Source organism: Gadus macrocephalus, chromosome 18 (assembly GCF_031168955.1).
Source record: "Gadus macrocephalus chromosome 18, ASM3116895v1".
Taxonomy (NCBI): Eukaryota; Metazoa; Chordata; class Actinopteri; order Gadiformes; family Gadidae; genus Gadus; species Gadus macrocephalus.
The window spans coordinates 10740925-10753826 of NC_082399.1; the positions used below are offsets into that span (position 1 = coordinate 10740925).

General features: G+C 48.0%; 3 protein-coding genes across 3 annotated transcripts; 1 reads left to right on the plus strand and 2 right to left on the minus strand.

Moving 5' to 3' along the window:
• Positions 1 to 108: 108 nt before the first annotated feature.
• Positions 109 to 2418, minus strand: birc5a (baculoviral IAP repeat containing 5a). The gene is made up of 4 exons (XM_060036420.1): positions 2224 to 2418; positions 1638 to 1747; positions 594 to 711; positions 109 to 360 (listed from the first exon to the last, which is right to left on the minus strand). The coding sequence occupies exons 1-4, from the start codon at positions 2323 to 2325 to the stop codon at positions 271 to 273; spliced, it is 420 nt and encodes a 139-aa protein (XP_059892403.1). The 5' UTR covers positions 2326 to 2418; the 3' UTR covers positions 109 to 270.
• An 82-nt stretch (positions 2419 to 2500) lies between these two features.
• faap100 (FA core complex associated protein 100) lies at positions 2501 to 7794 on the plus strand. The gene is made up of 8 exons (XM_060036421.1): positions 2501 to 2797; positions 2898 to 3016; positions 3106 to 4049; positions 4433 to 4622; positions 4996 to 5959; positions 6815 to 6940; positions 7384 to 7470; positions 7599 to 7794. The coding sequence occupies exons 1-8, from the start codon at positions 2654 to 2656 to the stop codon at positions 7728 to 7730; spliced, it is 2706 nt and encodes a 901-aa protein (XP_059892404.1). The 5' UTR covers positions 2501 to 2653; the 3' UTR covers positions 7731 to 7794.
• Positions 7795 to 7802: 8 nt separating this feature from the next.
• On the minus strand, positions 7803 to 12604 carry fscn2b (fascin actin-bundling protein 2b, retinal). The gene is made up of 5 exons (XM_060036419.1): positions 11945 to 12604; positions 10346 to 10502; positions 9854 to 9975; positions 9582 to 9749; positions 7803 to 9408 (listed from the first exon to the last, which is right to left on the minus strand). The coding sequence occupies exons 2-5, from the start codon at positions 10462 to 10464 to the stop codon at positions 9203 to 9205; spliced, it is 615 nt and encodes a 204-aa protein (XP_059892402.1). The 5' UTR covers positions 10465 to 10502; positions 11945 to 12604; the 3' UTR covers positions 7803 to 9202.
• Positions 12605 to 12902: the final 298 nt, after the last annotated feature.

Sequence of the window (12902 nt, forward strand, 5' to 3'; positions counted from 1 at the left end):
GAGAGTTTGATTGGCGATTGATTCACATCGTGCAGAAGGATCACAAGAGCCTTCACGCTTGAGGAAAACAAAGGAAATGTCAGCACATAGAATCATAGAAATACAATGTGAAGCATACACAATGGAAGGGTTTAATAGTAAAAACAAAAAAACACAAGAAGATTGCACTGAAACCACGAAATAAAATATAACAGATAAAACAGGTAAAAAGCTCTACTCAAGAAGAGTACCCCCCCCGCCCCCATCCATTGGTTTGTCCTTCCCCTCCTGCTATTTGTCACCGCTGGCCGACTTCATTGCAGCTCTAATCAGTTTGGCCCCCTCTTCAAATTTGCTGACGGCTTCACCAGTGACTTTGTTCTGTCATGGGGATAAAATACACACAGATCAGAAACACGATTGAGATGAACATCTAGGGGTGTGGAAAGCCAGTTTTCTATTTCTTTATTAACTCATGAGAAAATGTTGCAGCGCCACACATTTTTGCCTGTCACTGAACATTGTACTTCATAAATGTTGAACAGAAAAAGTTGTCCACCACACTTTGATGCATGTATGCCATCTTGTTACTGTTAATAATTGATGAAACGTACATTGATATATTTATCCCTCTCTTTTTCCAGTTTGAGGAACTCCTCAACGGACAGTGCCTCCACCTCCTTCTTAAGGTTGATGAAGGGACATTTTGAGGAATGGGATTTGTGCTCAGCTCTGGGGAGGAGAACAAAGACAGATAAACACCGGCATTCAGACTGGAAAGCTAAATGAAGCCGGCCCATTGTGCAGTATAGAAATGAACAGAGTGCTTAAAGGCACCCAGTGCAACTTTCGAGGCTTAAAAATAAACATTCAATTTCTAGTCTTTTTTACACGTAGTAAGTTTCAATAACTCCATACCATTACATACCGACATTTAAGCAGCAAAGATGAGACGTCGTTGTGTGGTGAGAACTGATAAAAAATCGATAACAACGCCGCCATTTTCTTTATTTTTTGTAACCTACAATAAATAAAGCAGGCGATTGTTGTTGTTTACGATTTTCTATCAGTTCTCACCACACAACGACGTCTCATCTTTGCTCCTTGAATGTCGATATGTAATGGTATGGAGTTATTGAAACTTACTACGTGTAAAAAAGACTAGAAATTGAATGTTTATTTTTCATTGAATGTTTACATAAAGTTGCACTGGGTGCCTTTAAGAGAAGTGAATGCATTGAACTTGAAAGGTTCAAATGGAAGCAAGACAGAATTCTCCTTGAATAATCAGAAAACAGTATCCCGATTCTGAAATAGCACGGCAGACAAGCAACAAATTAAAACAACCCATTTTCTTGTCCAACTATTGAGTGTTGCATTGGATTAAATCAGTACTCAGATTTGCCTCAGCAGTGAATGGTTAAGAAAGGCTTATACGATTTGGTAAAAAAAAAAATATGATCCAAATCCAATTATTACTTTTGGAAGGTGCATCCTTAAAGAAGGTAAAGCAAAAGCAAGGGGACATTGCATTGTATAGATTCCCCTTGCCGATAATGCCGCGAAACAATGATGCTATTTCGTAGGAAGACATCAATCAAATTAGTGCTTTTCCAGGAAATCACAACAACAAAGTACAGGACACCCGAAGTACTTACGCAGGGTCATCCTCTGGTTCCCAGCCCTCCAACTCCTTCAGACAGAAGAAACATTTGGCGACGTCGGGGCAGTTGTCTGAAGGAGTGTGGAGGAATCCGGCTTCGGCCATCTGCATGAAACAACACCGTTCAATTAACACACAACAGCAGAACGGAAGATGAAGTCAGTCCACACCGTATGTGTTACTGTTATCCACTAGCATGACCTAGAGCAGTCATAGTAATGCTTTCGGTGCTGTGGCTTCACGGTAACTAATGCTTGCCGGGACTTTGATAGCCGTGGAGTGTATGATAACACTTGTGAATCTTTTTCAAAAGGTTTGATTGCTGTAACGCTATTGTTTTTCACGATCGTTATCATTAAACGTTGAAAACTGGCCGTTGACATTGGATAGGCTACACCTGTAATTGAGTTTCAAAACTGTATTTTTTTGCAGATGGACTGTCATTACTTGGTAATGTGCAATGATAGAACCAACTATCATCGTGTGTGTTGTATCATCTCTGAGTTGTGACGGTGGTCCGAGGCCACCGATCTCCTTGACCTCGTTAGCAAATGGTAATGCGTTAGTTTAATGTTGCTCACCTTTTCTGGGGTGCAAGCGCAACCTTCTTCGAATGGCCAACCCATGAATGTTTTCAGCCTGTTTTCTAAAAAGTACATTTTGTATTCCTCTTGGTCCATCATGATTAACAAGCACACGGGTAGAGCAAAAGGTAAATGAAAAAGAAATGGTGTTTTGAAAATTTGGCGGATGTAAATGGAGCACTTTAATTGGTAGATGCGGCACACAAACTTCCGTGTATATTCTTGATGGGTATTGTAGTTCTAATTCTTATTGGTCCATATTCACACGCGCGGAATATTACATCCTGTGTCAACAACCGGTTTCGAAATTTCATCCAAAATGTACAGCACTGAATTGCATAATACTACATGTACTACAATTGAATATATAGAGCTCAGCAAACTTTAAAGCTTGTTTAATGCGTCCTTGTGAGTTCCTTGTCTACTCATGGAGGGAAGGTGCGCTGTGGAGACATGGGCAAAGTTCGGTAATGTCCCATCTACGGCCAAAGTTACTGGTGGGACGCTTGTCTTCATCTGCGATGGTAGCGATGAGGTCAACATTTTCCATATCGAGGAGAAAAGGATTATGGCAAGTGGATTTAACATCCTGACTATGATATCTGTTGTTATATTTTGTCGCACTTTATTATAAAACACTTAAGTAAAGTATTGTTTTTTTCCCTTTATAGACCACTCTCCAATTTCCGGGACCCATATGCTACCTGGTTCAGAGTGAAGACAAGCATTTGATATATGCAGCATGTGAAAGTGCAGTTTACTGTGTCAACATTCACATTCTTAAATCGAGGTAGGCCATCGCTTCAAAGTTGCCACTAATCTAATACCAATTTGGTCGCCTCACTTTGGTCGCCTCACTTTTCTGTTTTTCCTCAGCAGAATTCCCACCGGATCAGCTCCTGCTCCCAGTCTGTCAATCTCCTCTGATTGGCTGGCAGTCAGAGAGGAACGCGTGTGTTCTCTGCTCCTGGTTGGTTCCATTCTTCTGACCCTGACTCAGAAAGGTGGGCTCTGGCAGTTCACTCTGTACAAAGTGCCTGCCTCTGTGGAGTCGTCAGCCAGCGGCCACGAAAAGCTTGGGGTGCTAGAGCTTCCTGTGGTGTCACCTGGGCTGTATGAAGACGGAGACCAGAGGAGAACACCTGCCCGGAAGCCTGTGTTGAACTGTGTCCACTCCAGTGACGCTGTTCCCACCTCCTCCTCCTCCTCCTCATCACCCTCATCTCCATCCCACACTCTTACAGGAGATGGCCACTTTCTCCTCGAGCCACTCCTCTTCAGGATGATTTTCGGGGTGGACGCCGCTCTCGCCAAGTCCCCCATAATCCTTTGCGGCCTGCCCGATGGCCGCCTATGCTTCTTCCCGCTGCGAGGCCTTCCGTCTCGTGTCAGAGTTCTGCACAGCCTCGAGCAGCCGATTGTCTTCATCGGATCAACCGTTGCCATGGGAACGGACCCCCCTCTTCCTCAGAGTCTGGTTGCGGTCGGCGGCCTTGGGAGGGTGGTGCTGATCCATACCGGTGGGACGGCCGCCACCGGAACGACCGCGGCGCTGGCGTCGGGGGCGGGGCAGAAACCGCTGGCGTTCACAGAGGGCTGTGTCCCCGGGCCTGTGGTGTGCGGCTGTGTGGAAGGACGACGGCTGTACTACAGCACCCACTCTGACGTCCTGGTTCTAGATCTATCCGGTGGTCCTGAGCAGCAGGGAGCCACGGCCCTGAGGGGAGGGGAGGACGTGGGAGACGGGCTCCCTAGTCCAGTCAGCCTGAATGTGTGTGGAGTCGTGGCGCTGGGCAGAGCCACGCACACTGCTGCTGCTGCAGGTACGTGGGATGACAGCCAAGCTTCACTGTAAGCACAAGTTTCTCTCGCTCTCTCTCACCCACTCACTCATTCACTCACTCACTTGCTCGCTTACTGAGACTCGCTCTCTTACACTTGGGCATGCGCACACAGAATCCAAGAAGTTTCTGTGACATTTGGCTCAGGATGGGAAAGTGGCCGGTTGGTTCATGGTGGAATTGAGAGAGCTGTGAATTGACAGCTACATGGGGCCGTCGTCCAATTATAATGGCAATGATCAGTTAATGAGACATGGTGGAGGCTTAGAAGGTGACTTATCCTCTCAAGTGTGTCTGAGCACTTACTCATTTGAATGGCCTATTTTTACGATCAAAAGGCTTTAAGTTGAATTGTCTCTTTGCAGGTGCTGTGCAGTTCCTGGCCCTGTCAGCAAGAGGGAGGCTGCAGAGCATCACCGTACCTAAAGCAGCAGCAGCAGCAGCAGCAGGAGGAGGAGAAGAAGCACAAGGCAGAGAGCTACCCAGTCTCCCCTCCTCGCAGGTGGGCCAGAGGATTAAGGACCTCCTGTCTGCCATCGGAGATGTGTGTGAGAGGTAGGTTGTGCTCATCTCTCCACCTGACTTAATGGCCCTTGCATTATGACTCAAATACCTGTTGTTTCAAATTAAGATTTTTTATTTTTTAATGACTGCTCCCAAATTCATTTTAGTATGGAACCAAATGGAATTTTGACATTGTCAAAAGAAATTTGTGTACACAAAAATATTGAATTCGGGTAGTTTAAGTATCCCATTATGGTGTCCCAATAACTATAATCGGCTATATGCCATTGTGTTGTTAATGATCTCTTGAAAAGCTCTGTTACTTCATGTATAATCCTGTTAATGTTATAATAATGAGTGCTTGTGGCCAATGGGCCATCTTCATTGAGCTGATGGTACTTTGGCTTTGCCATTTTTCTCTTAGAGCCACAGTGTTAAAAGCGAGCATCCATTCCAAGACAGAGGTCCTGAGGCAGCTCAATCAGGTGCTTCACATCAGTAGCCTGCTTCTATCCGACCACAACAAAGAAGACCATCTCCCTGTGCAGAAGCGACCGATCCGATGTCAAACACTCTCTCAGTGGAGCCGGGTCCTGCAGAGAGACACTTTAAACCTCACCTGCGTTCTCCAAAACACAAGCCCTTATGTGTTGGAGCAGGGCTGGACGTTCTGTGTCACCCTTCAGCCCCTCTCCCATCCGCTCGGTGAGGCTGGAGAAGGGTCTTCTAGAACATTGTCATTCCCCATCCTAGATCTCCGGCCAGGGGGAGAGTTTGAAGTGTCGTTGCCCTTGGCAACAGCCGGCGACACGTCTTTCCCCGTGACTGTCCGCTGCTCGCTGGTGTTCATGTTGGCCCGTCTCCTGGCGGAGGAGAAGCCCGCCGCCCCACCGGCCGGCGGCCACCCCGACCCCAGCCTCCCAGGGCTGGGCGGCGGCTGCTTCAGTCTACCCGTGGACACTCTGACCGTGGATTGGTTGGACGCTCTCCGCGTGTGCAAACCGGGGGACGGGAATAAAGATGGCGGCTTCCCGCCCACGGAGGGGGCCTCCGTGGACCCCCTGCAAGCGTTTCTGGACGTCCGCGAGGTCGTGGGTCGCGGCAGGAGCGGGGACACGGGGGGCGCCCTAAGGTCCAAGGCCGGGGGGGGGCACTCGGCCTGCGTCAGGGTGTGCCAGCAGTCACTGAGCGCCGCGCTGGAGTGGGCAGCCGCTGGTGCAGCCCCGAGGGGGTCAGAGGGCGCTCCGAGCCTCTCCTCCGCCGTGCTGGACTGGCTGCTGCCGTCCTCTGGACCCGGGGGAGGGGGGACGTCGACGCGGGCGGTAGACGACGCAGTGGTCAGCGCTCGGTGTCCGGGCGGGCGTCCGGTCAGATTGACCGCTAAGGAGGTGTGTGTGTGTGTGTGTGTGTGTGTGTGTGTGTGTGTGTGTGTGTGTGTGTGTGTGTGTGTGTGTGTGTGTGTGTGTGTGTGTGTGTGTGTGTGTGTGTGTGTGTGTGTGTGTGTGTGTGTGTGTGTGTGTGTTACCTCAGAGTCCCGTTTGGACACTTTAATATTAACCTTTGTCATTTAGCAGAGAGTCTTATCCAAAGCCCCTTACAGTGATTTATCTTTGGGAACCTGTCACCTTTCGGCTGGGATTATAACAGCCAAGTCCATGGGGAGCAATGGGTGGAAAAGTCTCTTATTATGTATAATGTACTGTAAAATAATAATGTTCATATAATACGAAAACACTGTGCGAGAGGGCGAGCCTGCCTGTGGGGACCTGGGGAGTATACCGATGTTGTAATTAAGACCCAGTGCTTTAATGAGGCGACTGAAGGAAGGCAGTAGGCAGTCGGTTGCTAGTAAAGGAGAAGCCGGGTGGATTAGTCTTACCACTCTCCCACTGCATTCATGATCCCTGACGGACTGCATTTGAGCAGGTCAGCTCACTGAAGCATCGGCTTGGATTATTCCAATGTACATGTTTCAGTCCTCTTTTTCTCGTGTAAAGTCAATAGCTTCATCCCACACTGAATGGTAAAACCGTCAACTCTCAATCCATATTGAGAACCGTGTGAAAAGGATTAGAATAATTGCCACTTGCTTTTTTTGTCAGTCGAAGATTAAATTAATCACGGCTGCGTCGAGGCTTCTCTCTGCATGAAGGTGAAGCAAGGTGCGTGTAATCCATCACGTTCCGACAGTGGTAATGAAGCCCCACCCCCTGGGGTTCGTGGGTCTGCCCTGGGTTCTCCAGGTCACTGTCGGGGAGCAGGGCGTCGAGACGGGTGGTGGAGGTCTAAAGACGGTGGAGATCTGGGTGGAGTGCCCCTCCATGGCCTCTGTGTGTGGACTACACCACGCTGTGCTGGGCCGTGTGCAGGTCAATGCCCACTCATGTGTAGAATAATTGTGCACACTTAAGACGTTCACACTCAGATGGTCACACTTGTGCGTACACACTCGTAGGTACACACTTGGGACGCTCACACTCGGACGTTGAACCTTTACACATTTCTGAGTTCACACTCGTGCATGCACACTAGTACGTTCACATTCGTGCGCACACACTCGTACGTTTACACACGTGCACAGAAGTGAGGAGTAAAGCTCCTTTCTCCGGCATGGATATCTGATTAATATGCTTGCAAGTTATGTAATGGTTGCCGCATAATACACAAGGGTCGTCTCGAATGACTTACCTGGTTAAATCAAGACTCTCGAATCTGGAATGCATTCAAAACCCAAATATCACAGCTGATTCTACACAGTAGTATCCCAGAATGTTCCCTCAATGCTTTCCCCTGCTTCTCTCTGACCTGATAGACCCTGCTGCAGAGGGCTCCTGAGAACCGGGCTTCTGCCGGGGGGATTCAGTCTGCGGTTCTTCGACAGGCCATTCAGAAGGCTGAGGTAGGACCTTCAACATGGGTGATGGTTCTAATCTGTTAAACTGGTGTCGCCATCGCTGGTGGTCATTAGAACATGCCCCCAACAACATCCCCTTGATTTCCTGTTCCTCTACCCACTACCTGTCGCAGGCTGTGCTGCAGCGTATCCAAGAGTCCCGGGTGCCAGAGGGTTCTGGTGGTGACTTTACAAGAGAGAAGATGAACCAGTCTCTCCTTAGCATCTACCACGAGCTCAGAGACAACCCGCTCCTCATTGTCTGACGGTATAGGCACAAAAGCTCTGCGACACTGGACGTGACTCTGTGTCGCCTCCCTGTGTTCTTATCGGTGTTTTTTCATGTTTTTTATGTAGGTCTCAAGCGTTCTAAAACACAACGGAATCTAAAATATGATTTGAATACCATTTATAGCATTTAACAATAAAAGATTGAATATCAACACTTAAAAATTGTTTCTGCACTTCCGTTCCAAAAGAAAATAAAACACTAAATGACAAGAATAGATCCAGAAAACGTATGCAGCAGGCGAGAAGGTGAGCCCTGTTCTGCATATCTATATGAATCTGTCACGATGGCTACAGTCCAAGACATGAACCATAACCCAGCTCGGAGGGGAGTATGTCCTGGGAACGCACACACTCCTGTTGACAGGGGTGTCCTCTGTCAGCGCTGCCACACCAATGACATGAAACAGGCTGATATGTGACCTGAAACACAGCGGAATGGAGCTGACCTTTCAAAAGCAATCCACTTCCTCAGTTAATCGGTGGAACCGCAATCATTTGCTTTTGTCTGCTTCCACTGTTTCATGCACTAACCCACTAAGGCTTGCAGGGGGTTTCAGAGATCCTCTATAAAGGACTTATTTTCCATGTTAATTGATTATTATTCATGCAAAAGGATGGAGTTATCTGAGGGGCACACACACATACTGAGTTTTCCCTCATGAGAGATAGTGAGATACAGTAGCTAAGTGAACTCGGGCTTATTGTGTCGGTCAATCAGTAAGAATTATTGACCAATGTCAATATTACACCATTTCAAGAATGAATATGTAGAAATATTGCGTTAGCAACTCCAGGGTGCACACTTTCAACACCACCTCTCTTCATTTAGGTCCATGTTGGAGTAAAGTCAATTCCCCAACTAATGAGCCCATTTAGGGAGAGTGTTCTAGTCCCAGACGAAACGTTCTGAGGTCAATCCCCGATGCCCGCAGTCAACTTGTAAGCATCCCTAGAGAAACGCCTCACCCTGCTCGTGGATGTCCTGTATCTAAAACACTTCAGTGGAAGTCGAATTTGGATAGAAGAGTCTGCTAAATGACTAAATAGTCAAGAGAGTTCTCTGTAATGGGATTCCACACTTTAATGCTACCCCCCCCCCCCCCCCCTAAACAACACCATACATGTATGTAGATGATTTATTACGTGGACACTTGGATGGATCAGGATTTTTATCATCGGTGGGGCGTAAGCTCAGGACCTTTTCAAATGACCCTTTTAAACACTGCTCTGCCTTTTAGACTCCAAAGACCGGAGCTTCACCCAAGGGTGAACAAGAGGCCTCAGGCGGCCGGCCTCTCCTTCAGGTCCAGATTAACTCGAGGCTGTTGGGAGCATTATTATTCCTTAAAGGGGGCAGGAGCGCGTCGATGGTTCACCTGGCCTCTTACAGAACCAGAAGGAGCAGCGTTGGTGGCGGGGGGGGGGTGTTGGGGGCAGCGGTCCGGGATCAGTACTCCCACAGGGCCGAGCTGTTGGCGCTGAGTCCGTCGCCCTTGAGGGTGCCCCCTTGGTCCCCGCGGAGGTATCTGCCGTTCTTGCCGCGGACGGCGATGCGCCCGTGCTCCGGGAACTCCAGGGTGAAGTCCTCCGGGGTCTCTCCGTCGGAGCACACCAGCCCGGCGCTGTTCACGTACCAGAACCGCCCGGTCACGCCTGGAGGGGAAGGGGCGGGGGGCAACGTAAAGGGAGTTGATGTGTGACCCACTGGGCGGTCGACAGTGGCTCCAACCATAAGGGTGCCGACTGTGTATCTGTGTAACTGTGTTTAGTTAGTGTGTCTGTGTGTGTGTATGCTTGTGTGCCCATGCCTGTGTCTGTGTGTGTACCTTTGATGTGGTACGCTCCGTCGTTGAAGCTTAAGGTGAAGATGTCGTAGACAGATCGACTGGCGTCCAGCGTGTTGGAAGTCTTGTGGTGGCAGATGTAGCCGTTCTCTCCTTTGAGGATCAGCATTGGTCGATTGATCAACTTCAGATTGAACTGCTCGTCTTCGCCTGGTCACATGAGGGCAGCAAAGGAACAGAGCGAGGAGATAATAGTTAAGGTCCACAGAGTGCGAAAAACATTAAAGAGATCAGTTCGATAAATAGGGGCTTACCAATAGAGTCGCTAACGGCTAGCAGCTGGCCATTCTTCTTGGTACAGACGTATTTACCGTTGTTGGCTCGTAGCGCCATTCTGTTACCCAGCCACTCCAGTGTGAACATGGTGTCGGCTGATCTTTATTTTAGAGGGTGACAAATATTGAAACAGGAACATAAAAGTATAAAATGAAGCAGAATTGAATATTCTTCATACAGGTTGAAATAATACATAACTGGAGCTTATTTTATTGTTTTAAAATTTTGTAAGACAGATCGCCGACCACCCGGAGAGACTCAATAGGCCTACGATCTGTCCGTGTGTATTTATTATTCAACAAATGCCTTCGTTTATCCCTTGTAAACGAAGGCACATCATGTATTTATTATCCTCTCTCTCTCTCTCTCTCTCTCTCTCTCTCTCTCTCTCTCTCTCTCTCTCTTTGCTAGTTAGTGACTCTGAACGATCCCCCACCCACTTGTCTGGAGTTCCCTGCTGCGTCTCTTACATGTCGGTGGCAGTGGTCTGTATGCCTCCGTGGGCCACCAGGGCCCAGTAGTTCCCCTGACTGGTCCGGAAGATGCACTTCTTCGTCTCCCTGTCGATCTCCATCTGGAACGTCTCCATGTCCGTCTCGTCTTCCTGATTGGCCGACAGGCTGACTCCTGGGAATAGAAGAAAGAATCAGCATTTAACAAGCAAGGTAGTTGGAAGTCATCAAAATGCAGCCCTCACGTAACCTGCTTACCCGGTGCTCAAAGGGTGGGGGAGATACTTTTTGAATTGAACGCAGTTTGACCCAAGTGGTACATTTGATTTACTGCATTGTAAACAAAGTGAAAATATAGCCTAGGACTCGTTGACCTCCGCTGCTCTTCATTGTGTTTCACCGCGGCTGTAGTGGGCCGACGGTGGACCCCACCTACTTAGCGGGGGAACGCAGCAACACAACTCCTAATCAGCGTTGTATTGTTATGTTTAGCTTCAGCCCAGCGTGGGGTAGCGTGTAATCACGCGTGTGATCCTCGAATGTTGGGAGCCCTTAAAAGTGGCTCAGACCGGTCATAACTCCTAGACCTGGCCTAGACTCACTGATTGCTGAATGAAGTGTATGGGGGAGAGAGGGGGTGACACAGCAAGAGGCTCTGCATACCGCTGACCCCCCCCCCCCTTAATCACAAACACCATCACTTATTATTCCATCTGGGTCTCATCTACCTCCCTGGCTGCAACTCAAAAGCTCACCAGTGTGTTTGCTCCAGCTGTACATTGTTAGAATTAATCCCATCCAGGATACTGTGTTTATTAATACAAACATGCTCTTTGTATAAACATTGTACATCTAGGTCCACAGGAGAAAGCTCACACAGGTGCACGCAAACGTGTATGTATCTTGTGAGCATTGCAGACCATATTTGCAGAGCTTAGCCAAACGAAAGCCTGATACACAAAGCATTGCCGACTGAAGCGTATTCACAGCAATACCGTAATGGCATGGGTCCACATTCTCTAACAATAATGATCACCGTTAATGGGTTTCGTTGTTTTTTTATGAATGACACTGCTTAATTAACACCCAGGCACAAAATAGGCACCTTTTGACTGGCAAAACAATTAGTGAACATAGCTTAGAATCCAATTAGTTTCACATGGAACTCTCACTTGGCTGAGAGCTTGTCATTATCAACCCAAGAATTTGAATGCATGCACGGACACACACACACACACACACACACACACACACACACACACACACACACACACACACACACACACACACACACACACACACACACACACACACACACAGGGATAATGCCCTGGTTGAATGCTGCTGAAGGGGTCGGTTGCGTGGCAGCCAGGTGGTAGAATCTATTATTAGGGCTTTGAAAGACATGGCAAATCTGTTCTAATAGTTACTTCTCTTCTTCTCCCTAGATCTTAACGTTATGATAATACATATTTTGGCTCAGGCAGACTCATGACGTTCCCAGATATCCCTGGACAGATTGCAGTAGAGTAAAACCCAGATTTAAATGCATCCCAGAATCTCTTAAGAGTCCCCTCCCCGCCACAACCCCCTTTTCTTTCATAATCCTTTAATAACCTGTTATCCTCCGTCTCCTGCTGCTCTGCTCATCTGGCCTCTTCCTCTTCTCGCTCCCTCTTCTATATCCATCTTCCCTCTTGTTCACCTCCCTGCCCTGTTGACTTCAAACCTTCCTGCCCTGGCCCCACCCCCTTCATCCCTGTGATCAATCCAATCATAATTGGACTACGATCCCCACAATCCCTCCCTTGCAGCCTGCTCGATGAAGGCGTAAACAGGGAACAACAGAGAGCATTGCGTGGTCTGGGTTTAGTAGGTTGAACTGATAATCACCAATGCCGCTGAACCTAAATCAACTGAAGAATATTAAAATCGACTTTTTTTTAAAAAGCAACAAATGTACGACTATATAAATGGATAAACCAACGCTTTATGCAGCCCTCTATTTGTACCAGTTTGTGCTCGTGTGCCCAGGGTGGTCCTGGCTTGTCACCAAGAGGTTGGTCACTTACTTGTCTTTCACTGACGAATCTCAGTCTGTGGACAAGTCCATTCATGTGATGTGTATTCACTATAAGCCCTGTAAGGCCACAGTTGCCTGAGTGCTCACACTCGCAAGCACGCACACATTGGATAAACAGTTCTTTTGAGTCCAGACTGCTGATTAAACTATCTGTTTGAATGGAACCACTCCCTCTTCTTCCCCGTCCTCTGTGCTTTCTATGCGCTATCCAAAGAACCATTGTCCCCCATCATCTCTTTCTCTCTCACTCTCTCACTCTCACTCCCTCTCCTCCCTCCCTTTCATCTCTCTATTTCTCAATCTCTCTCTCATCCCAACTCAATGTCATGCTCTGTTTATCAATTTAACATGTCCATTTCACACTAATCCAACTGAGGGAGACGAGTACGGGGGCGGTTTGGGGGATTGGGGGTGGCTCAGCTGGTCTCTCGCCACACCTATCTGACAGACCGAAAGACAAAAGAAGAGCGATGGCGGGGTGGGGGTGATGGT

Bases quoted from the DNA above. Each gene is read 5' to 3' on its own strand.
- birc5a (XM_060036420.1), bottom strand. From the start codon at position 2,325: ATGATGGACCAAGAGGAATACAAAATGTACTTTTTAGAAAACAGGCTG. The intron at 712-1,637 runs GTAAGTACTTCG...TCTCCTCCCCAG, and splicing joins GAACCAGAGGATGACCCTGC to AGCTGAGCACAAATCCCATT. The intron at 361-593 runs GTACGTTTCATC...TCCCCATGACAG, and splicing joins AGAGGGATAAATATATCAAT to AACAAAGTCACTGGTGAAGC.
- faap100 (XM_060036421.1), top strand. From the start codon at position 2,654: ATGGAGGGAAGGTGCGCTGTGGAGACATGGGCAAAGTTCGGTAATGTC. The intron at 4,050-4,432 runs GTACGTGGGATG...GTCTCTTTGCAG, and splicing joins GCACACTGCTGCTGCTGCAG to GTGCTGTGCAGTTCCTGGCC. The intron at 5,960-6,814 runs GTGTGTGTGTGT...TGGGTTCTCCAG, and splicing joins TCAGATTGACCGCTAAGGAG to GTCACTGTCGGGGAGCAGGG.
- fscn2b (XM_060036419.1), bottom strand. From the start codon at position 10,464: ATGGAGACGTTCCAGATGGAGATCGACAGGGAGACGAAGAAGTGCATC. The intron at 9,976-10,345 runs GTAAGAGACGCA...TCTAAAATAAAG, and splicing joins CAGACCACTGCCACCGACAT to ATCAGCCGACACCATGTTCA. The intron at 9,409-9,581 runs GTACACACACAG...CTTCCCCTCCAG, and splicing joins CGGAGCGTACCACATCAAAG to GCGTGACCGGGCGGTTCTGG.